Source organism: Otolemur garnettii, unplaced genomic scaffold (assembly GCF_000181295.1).
Source record: "Otolemur garnettii isolate 467f Iridium unplaced genomic scaffold, OtoGar3 scaffold00148, whole genome shotgun sequence".
Classification (NCBI taxonomy): Eukaryota; Metazoa; Chordata; class Mammalia; order Primates; family Galagidae; genus Otolemur; species Otolemur garnettii.
Window position 1 is genome coordinate 2,649,145 of NW_003852543.1, and position 17,586 is coordinate 2,666,730.

At 38.1% G+C, this 17,586-nt stretch overlaps 1 protein-coding gene across 3 annotated transcripts in view; it reads left to right on the plus strand.

The window, feature by feature from the left end:
• The window catches only part of BUB1 (BUB1 mitotic checkpoint serine/threonine kinase), a 45,090-nt gene that overhangs the window by 11,331 nt on the left and 16,173 nt on the right, over positions 1–17,586 (plus strand). For all 3 annotated transcript variants that reach the window (XM_003799255.3, XM_012811060.2, XM_003799256.2), the window contains 11 exons: positions 1,191–1,243; positions 1,328–1,512; positions 3,125–3,276; positions 6,014–6,273; positions 7,843–7,901; positions 9,132–9,260; positions 9,353–9,463; positions 10,068–10,167; positions 11,268–11,349; positions 12,631–12,805; positions 14,726–14,810. In XM_003799255.3, coding sequence (XP_003799303.1) covers positions 1,191–1,243; positions 1,328–1,512; positions 3,125–3,276; positions 6,014–6,273; positions 7,843–7,901; positions 9,132–9,260; positions 9,353–9,463; positions 10,068–10,167; positions 11,268–11,349; positions 12,631–12,805; positions 14,726–14,810 — 1,391 coding nt within the window. The remainder of the gene's footprint in view (positions 1–1,190; positions 1,244–1,327; positions 1,513–3,124; positions 3,277–6,013; positions 6,274–7,842; positions 7,902–9,131; positions 9,261–9,352; positions 9,464–10,067; positions 10,168–11,267; positions 11,350–12,630; positions 12,806–14,725; positions 14,811–17,586) is intronic.

Genomic DNA, 17,586 nt, shown 5'->3' on the forward strand with positions numbered 1-17,586 from the left:
CCAGCAGCTTCTCCTACCCGTATCCCCTGCCTCTGTTCTGCTGGCCTCTCTTTACAGGGTCAGGAAATTCCCACCATGGATCACACCCACCTGGAGGCTCCTGACCCTGCTTAGAAAACTCAGAGCCTCAAACATTGATTCTTGTAACCTCAATTAGAGCTCTAATAATCCTCAGGCACTGGGGTTCGCTTCCAGTGTTCCAGTTCTTTATATATCTCTTCTGTTTCTCAGTGTACTCTTTAGTACCAAATTATGGAGATTCCAACTTCTTTCCACTCTCTTCAAACTTGGGACATGGCCACTTCTAGTCTGTCTCTCAGGACTGACAAAATACTATTTTAAAAACAGCAGAAGCCAACGGATGATATCAGTCAATTTTCTGCCATTAACCAATAAATTTAACTACATCCTTCCATGCTACTCCAGTGGGAAAAGATGGTCTGTCCCCTGTACTCGTCTTCATTCTCATTGAGATTTTTGGCTTATTGAAACCTCTTCTGCCCTGATGGCTTATCAGCATGTAAAAGTGCCCAGGTTTCTTCTTTCCTCAGCCTCATGGTTCCCTGTATCTTTCCTGGCGTAGTACAGGTGTTCTTTCAGTTTGCCAAGGACCTCCTTGATGCTGAGTCCTATGGAAATGTCCCTGTTCTTAGTGCACACATGCAGGTTTATTAATGTAACACATGCCTAGAAGTAAAATATGCATTTCTAACTTTGCGTAGTTAGATAGTGCAAACTGTCCCAATTTATACGCCAGCCTCATTACTCCCTACTGCCCTAAGTGTTTAGACAGCAGAGTTGGGTCTTATTTGTAGTCATATTCCTCAGACCTAACAAGGGCACAACATGATAGAAGCGTTTGTATTTGTTTAGTGAATGAATGCCAGCACTGGGAACTCGTGAGGACAGAGTAGTATACGTCGGCACTGTAGCCCTCAGTCAGGACTCTAAGAGAGCTTACCAAGTATGGCTTTTTAAAAATTAATCACTTGATTAAGTTACAATGGTTACTGTAAGGAGAAATGAAAATTAAAACTCCAGGTATTAACTAATGTAGAAGAACATATATAAATCTTCTTGAGATTAACAGGCCTTTTCCCTGAAGCCTTCTCATTACTGTTTTGAGAAGTAACCTGGGGGAAGGTTTCTTCTCAGTTAGTGAATGCTCGTGTTTATTTTCTGTCTTTCAGGGTTCAGAACTTTCTGGAGTGATATCTTCAACTCGTGATAAAGAGTCAAATATGCAAGTACAGTCAATGTATTAATCTATGAGTTGGTTTCCTTCAAGTGCTACTTTAGCACAGTAAACTGTTTTTCTCTACTCTAGGGAAAAAAGGGTGATCATGATTTCTAAGTCAGAATATTCTGCACACCCGTCTTTGGCAGCCAAAGCAGATGTTCAGCAGGTTGTTATGTATTGCAAGGAGAAGCTTATTCATGGAGAATCAGAATTTTCCTTTGAAGAACTGAGAGCCCAGAAATATAATCAACGGAGAAAGCATGAGCAGTGGGGTACATGCAGTCTTTTATTTTGAGTTGTTTTTATGTCACTTAAAGTAATCATCTTCTTTGAGTAATTACGTTTTTTGTTAAATAATTGACTATGCTGAAAGACGCTGCAAAAAAACAGCCTCCAGCTCATCTTACCAAAAGCCTAGAAATCTTTGTTAAACTCAAGCTGTAGCAGCTATGTTCGTCCAAGTACTAAATTATGTCTTGGCAGCAAAGCTCATAGTTGAAATAGCACTAAAGTAAATATCTATACCAGTGTCACTTAGCTTTGGTGAAACAGATTTTTTAAAGTTCTTCAATATTATCTGTATATAGTAATTCTAAATCTGTAAGTTACTTGTACTGTAAAAGGATTAAGTTAGGAACTAAAATTCAGAAGAACTTTTCCAAGATCAGCACCTACTGCAAATAAAACATTTAGGGGTTCTCTGGTCAAAGTGCTGTTATTTATTGATCAAGTTTTGTCCCTCACTGGAAAAGCTATGTGCCTTAACACCAGTGTTTACACTTGGCTTTGTTGTAACAACACGAGCCTTAGAGGAAAATGAACCCTTGTTCCACTCGGGGTTTTTATACCATTTAAATTATTTGGACTACGGCCACCTGTGGGCCTTTTTTGTTCATTACTTTTCATATTCAGTTGACAACAGAGAGTACAGATAATACTTGGGTGGACCTATTTTGTGCCAAGTATAGACATGTTTTTCTTTCTTAGTCTGTGACCTGCAGCCTCAAGTCATATTCTGGATAGTCTGGGCAGGTGTCCTCAAACTATGGCCCGCGGGCCACAAGCAACCCACCTAGGACATTTATCCGGCCCGCTGGGTGTTTTTGCCACCACTGCCAGTCCTGCTTAGCAGCCAACTTGTTCGAGGGCCCACAGTCCGGCCCTCCAACAGTCTGAGGGACAGTGAACTGGCCCCCTGTTTAAAAAGTTTGAGGACCCCTGGTCTGGGGTATGGCTCTGTTAACCAGTTACTGGAAATGAAGCTGACCACAGTGTACTTGATGCCCTGACCCTTGAGTGCACTTTACTTTTACTTCTTACAAAGTCCCTAGAACTTTATATCTTTTAAAAACTAAAAGTGAAAAGTCATTTTCAAATGTTTTACACAGTCGTAGTGTTTTGTAAGAAATGGTTAATATTATACTGTGCTATTGCCAAATATTGTTAGTCGACATGTAAATTTTTTTAAATTACTAGTTTATGTGATAGAAATGACCTCCCAGGGGAAGTGACATTTAAACTGAGCCCAGCCTAAGACAAAGTATAATATTTTTCTTCATATGCATTTTTTTTTTTCAGATTAATATGAGGGTATAAACGTTTAGGTTAGATTGTTTTTAATTCTAAGATAAAGTTTAAGTTGTAGTTGAGTAAATTTTTTTTTTTTTAGTAACTTATATGCTCAAAACTTAATAGTAACCATGTTGTTGACATGTTATAACAAAAAGGTAATACAAGTTGCAGTTCTAAAACCTAAGAAGCGTGGAAAAGACTATTTTAAAAAGATGTCTTCATAAAATAAAACCTTTTCCTGATTTTGCGTATATTCCTCTGATCACCTGACTTTAAGTTTCGTATGCAATTCATTTTTAATCTTTCCTAAAGTAAATGAGGACAGACATTATATGAAAAAGAAAGAAGCAAATGCTTTTGAAGAACAACTATTAAAACAGAAAATGGATGAACTTCACAAGAAGTTGCATCAAGTGGCAGAAACATCCCATGAGGACCTGCCCACTTTCCAGGAAGGGTCCAAGGTACGTCCATGCTCTTCACTGGTGCATCACCTGCCCAGTAGCACTGATGACAGTGTTGACTTGTTTCTCTCTGTGTACTGTTTTTAGAGTTAATCTGATCTTAATTAGTGGTTTTCTGAAAACTGTAAAATAATTTGTTGCAGAATGATGTTGATGTTGCAGAATCCTGCAATGTAGGATGAGAGAAGAAAGTTACAAAACAGAATGGGTAGTATGTTTTAGATTTGTGTATGTATGTGTACATGTTTATATCTTTATGTGTTAATTATTTAATTAAAGTATATTTTCTGTTTTTGTACAGTGACTATGTACCACATAGCAAAAATTCGAATACAATGCTTTAGTCATCTAGATATATTTTCTGTTTGTCATTTCATGTTGGAAAGAGGGAAAGGTGATTGTGTTAGAGCCACATATATTTTCTTGATTGTTTTACAAGAAGTATTTAGTGGATGGTGGAGATTGGGAATAAATTTAAGCTGGGTAGTGGTTGCTTAATCTTTCACACAGATATCTGTGGCATGGAATACCATAAAGATAAAACACCTTATTGCTTATAAAAATATATGAATATATATAGGAAATTATAGCTAAATGTACCTTTATTTACTAAAAATTTACAAAACATTCTCTGTGTATTGGCCACATCTTTCTACATACACACAAAGTCTTCTCTCCCACTCATGGCAAACACATTTACTGTGTATGGACCTTTGTAGTTTTACAGTTCTGGGGAATTTTCTTGGAGTTTTGTTTTTTGGTTTTCGTTTTGATAGTTTGCCACCCTATCCATCTTTATCAGGCTTTCCTAGACTGATCTTCCAATTTTCTTTACTTTTTCTTTTTTACTTTTTTCTGTCTTTGTCTGTTTTTTCCCTAGCTTTCTGGGAGGTTTCCTTAACTTTTTATGGTGTTTTTATTAAGTCTTTTTATTTCTGATGTCATTTTATGATCAGCAACATTGCTTTTTTTGTTATGTATGTTCATTTGTATATCTGCCTATTCTTGTTTTGTGGATATAATATCTTCCCTCTTCATGTGAGGATATTAATGGGAGTTTTTTTTCCTTTCCAGAATCCTTGATTTTTCATTTATAAGTATCGTTTGTTTTGATCTTTGTCCTTCATATTGAACACTTGTCTATGTTCTCATCCAAGCTATTGCTGGTTGGAAGCCATAGGTATGTGAGGACTTGGTGACAGGTTGGCTTCACAGGGAGATGTCCATTATCTTGGGCAGATTGATTGTGAAGAGCAGAAACTTTTGATGAGAGTATACACCTGGGCTGCTAGCATTTGTGGAGCCAAGGAAAGGGGCCAGAGGTCCCACTGCCTTCTAAGTAGGTTGACTCAGTCCTTTTTCTCTCATATCTGTTGCCACTATCCTCAGCCCTAGTTCCAAATCCTTTGGATTGCTTCTCCAGGAAGGAAACGCAATTAGCTGTTAGGCCCGGCTTGGGTAATCACCTTCTGCATACACCTATAAGAGTGGGTCTCAGGATCTGCTTTTGGACAGACTTAACTTATGCCACATTCCTGTTTTCAACTCCACCTTCCCTTCTATTCTTAGGTATATCTAGTATTACAGATTTCTCAACTTCTAGAGATGAGGAGCATAACATCCCTAGCTTCCTCCACAGCTATTATAGGTGCTAGAATTCCTTTACTGTCATTTTGGTAAGGTTTTCAGAGCGAGTAGCTGAGTAAAGCACCAGTTTAAGCCACTATCTTTAACTGGAAATCTCTTTGTGGAACTTATCTCTGTGTATGGGTGGCATACAGATACATTTTCCAGATGTTTTCCCAGTTGTCCCTAAGTCATTTATGGACCAGCTCAGTCTTTCTCCTCCATTGATTTAAAATATCTTTACCATATATTAAATTTTTATATACATAAAAAATCCAATTCTAAAATATCTATGCTTTTGGTCAATATATATTTACTATAGCTTTCTTGTGTCTTTTGATATCTGGTAGAGAAAGTCTCTGATTATTGTTCAAAATCCTTCTTCACAATTGAATATTGTGATTATTTTTAATCTTTGCTAATTGGGTAGGTGAGAAAATGGTGTAGGTCATTTTAAGTTATCTTGTAGGACAGAAAGTGAGGATGAACTTTTTATGTTTTGTTCATTTGTCTATGAAATAACTGTTCTTGCCCTAAAAGAATACTTTTATATGGTTAGGAATTAACTCCCCTATAGTTTAACTTTGTAACATTAACATATACAATTGCAATCTTACATAGCTGTGAGTAGGAAAGCAAAGATTTTAAAGGAAGAGCGTGTTATTCCTTGTTGTGAGACATGCTTTTGTTACAGTTAACATTGCAGTTTAGATTTATGTTTCCTATTCTTCAAAGAGAAAATGGCCACCAAGGGGGGATGTTTTAATGGAAGGAACAACTTTATGAACATTTGATAACATTGATTTGTTGATCTTTTCCCACAATTAAACAAAAAGAAATAAGATAAAGTAATAAGATGATACAACTACAGAAGCTAGTTATTTCAGTGGTTAGAAACATGAGATGCCAGCCTCTTGCATCTGTGGTTAAGAAGCTACAAAGCATCCGTAGAGTATTCTTCTGCTGTTGAATGTTCATGTCAGAATTCCTGAAGGGGGAAAAGGAATCTACTAAAGATAGATGCCATCCTTTGAAAAGCTATAATGCCTGATTAGTAATATTCTGGACTTCATGGTCTTGTTTTTGTTTGTTTGTTTGCTTAATGTGAAAGGTTAATCCAGCGTGTACGGGGCCAAATGTAGGCTCTCAGCCGGAACTGAGAGCTCCATGTCTTCCAGCCATCAATCAGCAGATCTCAGCACACATAAGAGAGAATCTAAGAGAGGCACCTCCTATTGCTCCTCTGATGACAAACGCTATTCCTGCAGCTTTGGTGTCTCCAGCCGTCAGCCAAAGCATACCTCCTCCCGTTCCTTTGACAGCCCAATCAGTGACAGACTCCATGTTTGCAGTGGCCAGAAAAGGTCCTGGGTAAGCCTCAAGTAATCCTAGAGAGGATAGTGATTGAATGGCATCTGTCAGCTTCTTTACATGACCTATATTATCAAGACAGTCTGTAAAAGATGAATGACTCCTGCTTTTTAAAAGAATTTTTTTTTTTTTTTAGAGACAGAGTCTCACTATGTTGCCCTCAGTAGAGTGCTGTAGCGTCACAGCTCACAGCAACCTCCAGTTCTTGGGCTTAGGCAGTTCTCTTGTCTTAGCCTCCCAAGTAGCTGGGACTACAGGCGCCTGCCACAATGCCTGGCTATTTTTTTGTTGCAGTTTGGCCGGGCCTGGTTCGAACCCACCACCCTCAGCATATGGGTCCAGTGCCTTAGGCACTGCCCTAAAATAATTTTTAGATAGTTAAATTGTTGACAAATCAAGTTACCAAAACATTGCCCCCCATCCTTCAGACTTACTTATTCTGTTGCTTCTTTTAGAGTAATTGTTTTACTTTATACTTTTCTCCCTAATTCAGAAATTTCAATATTCTGAAACTCAACAATGTCTCTGTAACTGTAGAGTACACATCTGTTGAGCTGAAACTGCCTTTTCTTACTGGTTTTGGCTGAATACCTACAGGGAATAATATCCAGGCAGTTACTTGATGTGTGTTCTTATATTCCTTCTGTCTTTCTAGGGGAACAGTTTGAGATCAATACCCGTGGTACTACTCTATGTCAAATCCACCTCTATACTGCACTGGAGGTTTCCCCTCAATTTTGAGGGTTTTTTCTAGATTTCAGAAATTAATGTCACATCACTAGCTTTACTTAAATTTTTACCTTCAGTCACTTTGGCTTTCTTTTGAATAATGTGTTTATAGGGATTTGTAAAATTAAAAGTGCTTTTCACTTTATATTTTACATCTTAAAAGGATACATTGTGATAATTCTAGCAATATTAAATAGACATTTGCAGTCTGCTACCTCAAATATACTTAAAGTAAGCTATGATATAAATGGTTTGTGTGACATTTTTTCTTTCTTAACAACTAGTTATTTTGAAGGTCTGGGGCACATTACTATGGCTGCTAGCTATTCACCAAAAAGGTGTCCTAAACAGCTGAAGCACAGCAGTGCTTCCTGATACCTGATTCTAGTGCCTGTGTGGGGTGCCCAGCACCTGGAGCTGAGTTTAACCATTTAGCCTCTGTAGTGAATGGGATCATTTGAATGAAGGAAGCTGTCATCCTGTCCTACCTATCCATCTCTACTATGGTAATCCCTGTAATCCCAGTGTCACACAAATGTTTTAGTATGGTACCATAGTAGAGATGGTTGTTATCCCTGTAATCCCAGTGTCACACAAATGTTTTAGTATCTGACCTTTATCTGTGAGAATTCTTTTCCTGAAAAGAAATTGAAAGGAAAAATGAAACATTTCATTTACTTACTCTAGAGACCTAAGCAGTTCCATCTGTATTATAACAACAGGCTTAATAATTGTTGACTGATTTTTTTTTTCACCATCATTTCTTGAGAGTGAGTTTAAAAATTCTAATATGTCAGGCATGTTTATTCTTTAGTGTGTCTCAAAAGTTTTCTCTTCTAGATGTGTGAGTAAAAGTACTCAGGAGTTCAAGCCACACAGTGGAGCAGATATAAAAGAAGGTAATGTTTACTTATCATAAATTTATTTCTGACCTGTTTACTGGATTCCTTCAGGGTGCTCAGAGGTCTCTTTTGGCTGTGGTTTATGAAGCTTCAGACCTTAATGAGTCTGAGTGTTAGCCTTCCTATTCTTAGAGTTATATTTAAGTCTGGAACCATTTCAAATAAATGTAGAAATGTATTTGTTAGTCACATCTTCTAGTTTAGATTAGAATCCTTTGAAAACTTAATTCGTGAAAACTTTTCTATTAAATTTCTCGGCAGATTAAAAAGAAGAGTCCCCTTTAGTAGATTAGGTAGGAGGGGCTATCCAAAGTATAATGAGGAGTGTCATACTCTTACTAGGGACCACTTTGTCAGAGGCATTTGCATAGAAGGTAGGTTTTATAAATAAAATAAGACGCACAGATTGGGCATTCGCTTCTTCCTCCTGTGTGACTGTGGATATCCTTTCCACTGTCAGTTTGGCGAGTAGCTGGACTGTTCAAAACAGCTGGAGATGCATTCATGAAACTGAGACTCCCTGAGCATGCTGTCTAGGTGCCAGGCACTATTCTAGATAGTTAGAGATACAGTCATGAACAAAAAGGGCAAAAGTCCCACCCACACAGGGGGAAAGAAGTGTTGTTAGAGTTGGGAGATTGAAATTTCAGAGAACTTGGTAGGAAGCCACCAAGCACCATGGGGAACCTGTTTCAGGCAGAGGGAATACTGACTATTGAGCCCTAAGGCAAGAATGTCCCTGATGTGATGTAAACACAACAAAGAAGCCAATGCAGGGAGGTGAGCAGGTGGAGGAGGAAGGTGGGGCCTAAACAAACAGGGCCTAGGCTGTGCAGGACCTTCTACACCATGCCCGGCTCCAGCTGAGTGAGAGGGAAAGCCAGTCTCAAGATTTACATCATGACTACACACAGGCAGTGCTTTGGATATCGTGTAGTTAAGGGTACTATTTGGGACAAAGCTGCTAAACTGGTTTGATCTCAGGCTACACACGTAATCTCTCTGAGTCTTCATTTCCTGTCCTGTCAAAGGATAATGTTCACTTTAGCTACCTTGTAGAACTATTATAAAGATAAAAAATTAAATTTATGAAAGCACCGTAATAATGGAAGTCTTTAGTGATAATTAACAGTGACAAACTTGATTAATTGTAAGTTACATTGTGTTTCTTCTAAATTATTCTGATTTGCCTACCGATACTACATTTTGTCCTCATTTCTTTACAAGGATGTGACGTGCAGAAGGTTGCCAACACAAGTTCTTTTCACACAACTCCAAACACATCACTGGGAATGGTTCAGGCAACCCCATCCAAAGGGCAGCCCTCACCCACGGTGCATACAAAAGAAGCATTAGGTAAGGATTTTATCTGAGAGCGTAGCGTGTGACTCCAAATTAATGGGCACTCTTTTGCAACCTGTTTACAGCCATTCTTTTTGTTCTTTAAGGTTTCATCATGAATATGTTTCAGGCTCCTACGCTTCCTGATATTTCTGATGACAAAGATGAATGGCAATCTCTAGATCAAAATGAAGATGCATTTGAAGCCCAGTTTCAAAGTAATAACAATTTAACTAAAAGCTACTAAGTGCATAGTATTGTGGGTGGTTATCTGTGGCCTGCCCTTGATTAGCTTGTCCCATAAGGGCAGGAAATACATGAAATAAAAATACAGTGGTTCATGACAAAGTACTCGACGTGTGTGATAGATCTGCTTTGTTTGAAAAAAATAATAATAATAATAGTAAGTGCTAAAGGAGGACAAGTCCCTCCATGGATAGAAATGGCCAGGAAGGGCTGAGTACTCAGGGTACTCAAGAAGTACCCCTTCTGGCTAGGGCAGATTCTTGGAGGCTGGCACTAACCCACATTTGTCCAGAAACCAGAGATCATGATAAAGGTAAGTAGGTTTAGGAGAATGATTAACTCCTTGGTAATATGTATGCAGGAACTCACAACCTGGGACTTGAGTGTTAGACCCTGTGACCTTGATTAAGTCACTTCATCTCACTACAAAGTGACATAATGCCTGGACTTTGTAAAGCTGATATCAGTTATTTTCTTTAAGCGGTTACCTTTTCATATTTGTCATTGAAGTTTACCATAAAGGATAGTGTTTTTTCCTAGCATAGTAATTAAATGGTATTTTTTATTCTATTGCAGAAAATACAGGGTCTTCGGGAGCTTGGGGAGTCAATAAGATTATCTATTCTCTGTCATCTGGTTTTCCTGTGTTCGAAGATGGAAACAAAGAAAATTATGGGTAAAGAAACATATAGTTAATGGGCTGCTACAGAGGTTTGTCTGGGACTTGAGATGCTAGGGTGGTGGAAGAAGAATGTGGACTGCAGATCAAGTGGCCTTTTGACCACATGACCAGGAGTGTGCTGCCGAAGTTCTCCAGATCTACAGAGCTGAGGTATTTCTAAGAAAGCAGACCTCCCATAACAAAAGCATGTGTTGAGAAAGAAAGACAGTGTGGTTATAAATTAGCAGAGAACCGAGGGATTCCGTGGATTTGGAACTGTATTAAGATGTGGGCTCGGCCCCTATAGCTCAGCAGCTAGGGCGCCAGCCACATACACCAGAGCTGATGGGTTCAAATCAGCCCGGGCCTGCCAAACAACAATGAAATAGCCGGGTGTTGTGGCAGGCACCTGTAGTCCCAGCTACTTGGGAGGCTGAGGCAAGAAAATTGCTTAAGCCCAAAGAGTTTGAAGTTGCTGTGAGCTGTGACACTGTGGCACTCTACCAAAGGCAACATAGTGAGACTCTGTCTCAAAACAACAAAAAAGATGTGAATGAATTCACCACTACAGATATCCATGTAGCTCTGTTTATATTTGCAGGATTGATAAAGTAGAAAAGGAAGTGGCTTAGATTGGGTAGTGCTGCCGAGAGGATATGCTTTTAGGCTGATGGACATTATATTCGCTGTGTTGGGAGTAGAGTGGTGTAGCTGCTTTGCTTCACTGTTCATATCATAGTTTAAATCTGGAAGAAATTCATGTTGAGTTAGAAAGGAGAAAGGGTGTGACCAGCTCTCAGAGAGGAATTACATAGCTAGACCAAGCACTGAAAAGAAGAACTAAAATGTGTTGGCATCCATGGCTTTCCGCTGGCCATGGGCCTCATTCTTCTCTTCCTCCTAAAAGTTTTAACTCAAGTAATGATAGGTCTTCTTTTATAAGTATATATAAAGTAAAGTTAACTCATTTTGCACTCAGTTGTGCTAGAACTGTCAAAGGAATTTCTGTATAAATATTAGCTCATTAGATAGAATAAGTAGAGAATTTTCTAACACTCAAGCGATAGCACTTACTTCCTTAGCATATTTTACTAACTTTCCAAATCTTTCCTTAGATTACCACAGCCTAAAAATAAGCCCACAGGAGCCAGGACCTTTGGAGAACGCTCTGTCAGCAGATTTCCTTCAAAAGCAAATGTAAGCAAATATCTCTGTTTCATCTGTGAACCCTTTCCTCTCCATTTTACCAAATGATTATGCCAGTCAAGTGATACGGTATATATAAAGTTGTACTGAAAAATACAATGGTATCTGAAGAATGACATCTTTAGAACATTGTTCAATAATTATTTAAGAAGAAACAGAGTATATGCACAGTCTCCAAGTATCTCACCAAAATTATTTATTAATTACTGCGGTGGTTTAGCATTTATCCACAAGTTCTTTGAGTTGGAATTTAATTTGCCTCCCTCTGAATGTGTCTAGTCTTGGTAACTTACTTCTAATAAAGGGAATAGGGAAAGAGAAAACTATTTATAGTGGAGAAACTTGGCGGATTCCCCCAACCAAGTGGGCTAACTTCACCAGGAATAAGTTGTGTTGATAGCCTATATCCCCTAATACGAGGTAATAAATCCCAGTCTAATCCAGGAAAACATCAAGTAAGCCCAAATTAGAAGGGCATTCTACACAGTTTCTTTCTGAGCAGTCTTTAGAAGTATCAGTGTAAGAAAGACCAGTAGACTCAAGGAGACTTTAGTAGGTGTGACAAGTAAAGATAACGTGGGATCCTGGCGTTAGTGGAAAAGGGGAAATGCAAATAGTCTGTAGTTACTAATATTGTTTAGTTTTTACAAATGTGCCAGGGTTGACAATGGAGGAAGCTTGGTGAGGGTATCTGAGAATTCTGTACTACCTTCATAAGTCTTCTGCAAATCTTGTTTTAAAATCTTTTTGTCAAATTTTAAAAAGCACAAAAATTGGCCAGGTGAGGTGGCTCATGCCTATAATCCTAGCACTCTGGGAGGCCAAGGCAGGTGGATTAATTGAGCTCAGGAGTTTGAGACCAGTGAGAGCAAGAGCGAGATCCCATCTCTACTAAAAACAGAAAAACTAGCCAGGCATTGTGACAGGTGCCTGTAGTCCCAGCTACTTGGGAAGCTGAGGCAAGAGGGTCCCAGGAGCCTAAGAGACTGTGAGCTATGATGACACCACACCATGGCACGCTACCCAAGGGAACAGTGAGGCTCTGTCTCAAAAAAAAAAAAAAAAAAGTATAAAAATTGAAAACAGAAATGTGGCCCTTGTAATGTGACGCCACTGATATGTGTTAAAGATAAATTATCCTCATTCTGGGGAAAAGAGCAATTCTTTTTTAATTCCTTATTTTTTTGACTCTTTTTGAATGTGTTAATGTGTAAGATTTCATGGACAAACCAGAGAGCCTGCTGCTTCTTTTCAGTTCATCCTCTATTGTAGGAAGTGCCTCACACTGAAGAGTTTTTGGACGATTCAACTGTCTGGGGTATTCGCTGCAACAAAACCCTGGCACCCAGTCCTAAGAGCCCAGGAGACTTTACATCTGCCGCACAGCTGGCATCTACACCATTCCACAAACTTCTAGCAGAGTCGGTGCACATTCTAGAAGACAAAGGTGTGTGTTACACTATTTTAGTGTCTGTGTTCTGTCAACTTTGATTCTTTCAGTATTAGTTTTCTCTCTGAAAATTCTAAGTGGGAAGTTTTAAAATCATAAAGAAGAAACTCAAAATCCATGCATTGTATTTTTACTTACATAGTTTGTTAATAAAATCTTTGTATTTTAAAAATGTAATAACTTAGATTATAGGGCAAAGAGGAAAAAAATCTAGAGAAGCATTTAAAAAGCAAATAAAATTCAGCCCATTTGGTCACTGCAGACAGAATGAACTATTTGAATGCTAAAAATAGTGAACATTTACATTTTCATTCTAATTTAACAAGAGTAACAAATAGCTAATTTTAGTCCTTGATGCGTGTCTATAAATTGTTTTTATTTTAGACGTGTAGCCAAGTACTCTACTCAGAAAGTCTTATTTTTCTTCTTTTCTTTTTTTAGTGATCTGACGTAGAGAGTAATGAGAAAATCACAAGCAGTCCTTACCTCAACCCCTTTCCAAATCTATCATCTCTATATATGTAGAAGATCTTTATATATCAGAATTGAACTCTAATACGTGATGTCGTCATTGAGCATAGATAGTTGTTAGTTATTGAGTACCAATAACTAATGATAAAATACACAGTCGACTCTTGGTATCCATGGGTACTTGGTTCCAGGATAGCAAACTCCACATGAATCCCCAAGTCCCAGAGTTGATCCTCTGGAATCTGTGCCTACAGAGGGCTGACTGCATACTAATAGTATCACTACTGGCACTTTAAAAAATAGCAGTTCACCAAAACAAAGAATTTCTTTCCTCTAGACGGATGTATATTTTAATATGAATTCTGAGTCTGTAGTCATTTTTGACTAAAGATTTCTTACGAGTGCTAATCCAGTATGTTAAATTTCTTTTCTTTTCTGAACCTTAAGGAGAGTTTCGTGGAAACTTCAACAATGCCTAGTTGCCATCATAAGCCTGCTACTTTAATTAAAAAAAAAAAAAATTTAAGCCTTTTCATTTGGGAAAGATAGTTTATTCAGTCCAAAGAGCCTTTCAAAGAGTCAATATTGGCTATTCTGAGAGTATTTGCCACTTTGGTTCTGTAAACAGAAGCCAGTGTTCTAGTGCTTAAAATGTATTAGCACCTGTTCATTGAGGGAATATCTAATAAAATTTAATCCAGTGTAATACTCAGTTGTGTACAGTATTAGCATCACGTGGTAGAAGATCATACTGTTTCTCTGCTGTATGTATTACGGTGTACATATCTATGTATATAGATAGGTTTGGGTTTTGTTTTCTTTTTAAGTTACAGGGAGTGATAAGTATTACCAGATAGCTTTCTAGTTTAACACAAAATTATTTCAGTCAGCTAAGTGCTAACTGATTGACTAAAATGCTTTAAACCAAAAGACACAAAATATCTGCCCCCCAGAAGCGTTACAGCCTTTTACTCTCCACGTCCTTGGCTTTTCCTAAAGCTAGGTTTGCCCTGCCACCCATTCCAGGAACCTTCAGTCACTTGAGGTGGTGCAGGGAGAATGTGGACTGCGAATTAAGCGGCCAGATGAGCCTTTTGACCACATGACCAAGAGTGTGCTGCCACAGTTCTCCAGATCTACCCTGGTCTGGACATCCTGCACACAGTGGACCTGCCACTCTCTGGATTGCTTTTTTCTTGAAGGATTATTATAGAATAGATACAGCATTGAATTGTTCACATATATTAAGTATTAGATTTTTTAAGTGATTTTTTTTTCCCCTCATGTTTTGAATCTTACTGCACATTTTATCATGGAACATTATTTTGAAATTACAGTGAAAGTCAGTATCAAAAGAACTCCCAGAGTTTGTAACTTATCAAATGATGTGCATTGTGCACATATGTACATGTGACGTATCTGTCTGTAATTTTCTGTATCTTTCAGAAAATGTGGTAGCAAAACAATACAGCCATATGACTTTGGATTCTTGTGAAGAAAACATGGTGCCTTCAAAGGACAGAAAATTCAGGTATGGTGAGGGTTTGTGTGGTTCTGTCATTCTCTTCATTTCTAGCTTTTGTTTGGTTTTGTTATGTTTTGGTTTTGAAACAGAGTCTCACTCTGTCACTCTGGCTATAGTGCAGTGGTGTCATCACAGTTCACTGCAACCTCAAACTCCTGGGCTCAGGTGATCCTTCTGCCTCACTTGGCCTCTCAGGTAGCATGTACCACCATGCCTTGGCTAAGTTTTTATTTTTCGTAGTGATGGCATCTCACCCTTGCTCAGACTGGTCTCAAACTCTTGACCTCCACCAGTCCACCTGCCTTGGCCTCCCAGAGCACTAAGATTACAGGTGTGAGCCACTGTCTAGCCTAGCTTTGCTTCTTAAGCACTAATAAAGTTTTTATGGAGTCAGAGCCTTAAGTGGAAGATACTCTCTATGAATATAAAGATAAATGATGGATCTAAGCATTTAATATATCAGGCCAGTACTTAATGAGGAAGACATCAGAGAAACCCAGATTAAAGGACATTCTACATAGTATCTGGACAGTGCTCCTCAAAACTATCAAGGTTTTGGAATGACTAGGACACTGTTACGGGTAAAAGGCATAGGAGGCATGAAAAGTAAATGCAACCTGGTGGTATCCAGGACTGGGTCCTGGAGCAAAAGAAGGATATTAGTAGAAAGAGTGGTCAAGTCCAAATGAAGTCTGCAGGTTAGTTAATAGTAATATAATATTGGTTTGTTAGTTTTGACAAAGGTGCCATTGTAATAGGAGATGACAACAGATAGCAAGAATTGGGTGAAATGTATACAAGAATTCTCTATTACCTTTGCAACATTTCTTTAAAATTATGACACAAGTTTGTTTGAAAAAAATTTACAGTAGGAAAAATGTGACAAGTAACAATAGCAATGAATAAAATTACATATATAAGTTTATTTGTGTAAAAATAGATTAATATTTGTGTATATAGATGAGGGAGCGTGTGTGTGTGTCAAGATATATACATAGTCGTCGGGCATGGTGGCTCACGCCTATAATCCCAGCACTGTGGGATTCTGAGGAGGGAGAATTGCTTGAGCTCATGAGTTTGAGACTTGCCAGAGAGAGAGTGAGACCCCAACATATAAAAATAGAAAACCCAGCTGGGTGCAGCAGTGAGCACCTATAATCCCAGCGCCTTCTGGAGGCTGAGGCAGCGGGATGCTCACAGCTGAGTCTGAGGTTGCAGTGAGCTATGACTCCATTGTACTCTGCTCAGGGCATAGGGTGGGACCTTATCTCAACAACAACAACAACAAAAAGGCAAGGGAATAAACAATTTTAAAAAAAGATATGTATATATACATAGTCGATTCTCCTTGTTCACTGCAGTTCTGTTGTATGAAGTTACTGTGAATACTGAATTAGTGAATGCTGAACCACTATTCATAGGGGGGAGTACGGACATTGGTTGTTGCGAGCCTCTGATCACAACATTTTATTTAAAGACACCTTATGTAATATATGTTGTTGATTCATTAACATTGAATTCACATCCAATGATACTCAAATTCATATCTGAATGGAGCTTATCTAATACCTGTATTTTCTCCATAAGGCACATCACAGATTCCTCATGCCTAGGAACATTAGACAGCACTTAAACACCATCTTTTGAGACCTTGTTAAACAGCAAAATCACTACCACAAAGCATAAAGATGTGAAAAACATGCGTGAAGTATAAGTATACCAATAAAGGGACACTCTTTTAATGCAATACATGTGTTTGGCTGTTGAACAGATGGTACCATGATTTAAGCAACACATCATTTCTGGCTTCTGTGACCATACTTGGCATCTTTGACTTCCATGTCAACATGTGTGTCCATCTAACTATGTAAATATATAGGGCTCTTTAGAGTCTGTATTTGGCATATCACGAATTTTGCTTGGCTCACACATGGCAGGTTGATTATCATTAAAGTGTTATTTATTTCTATTTTATTCAGCCCCCTTTTACATTCATGTTCCAGCTTAATTTATACTTTTATTTCATACAATAGAGATGAAACTAGAAAGCCAAACATTACCTTTTTCAATTTTCAAACCGAGCTGAGAATGTACGTCAGTTGGCTCAAATTTTTCATTGCTCTACGTATCTGCAGATGACTGCAAAATCACCATGAATATTGATTTGAAGTTTATAAATAAACTTTAGCATGTGGGTGAATTCACAGATATCAAATCCACGAATCCTAAGGATCAAGTATGTGTGTGTATAAATATATATACACATACTTCCATATACAGTCTTGTGTTGCTTAACAATGAGGACACATTCTGAGAAATGCATTGTTACATGTTTGCATCGTTATGTGAACATCGTAGGGTGCACTTACTCAAACCTAGACAGTGTGGCATACTGCACATCTAGGTTATATAGTATGGCCTGTTGTTAGTAGGATAAAAACCTGCAAATTGTGTTACTGTGCTGAATATTGTAGCCAGTAGAAACACAATGGTAACTACTTGTGTATCTAAACATAGAAAAGGTATGGTTAAAAATACATAATCTAAGAGACAAATTAAAAGATAAGGGGTATGCTAGAACACTTACCATAAATGCAGCTTGCCAGACTGAAAATGGCTTGGGGTGAGTCAGTCAATGTGAAGGCCTGAGACATTACCGTGCACTACTATAGACATTATAAATAAAGTATGTTTTAGGTTACACAAATTTATTAAAAATGTTTTTCATAACTGAAAAGCTTCTGTACAGCTAAGGAGACAACAACCAAAGCAAATAGACAAC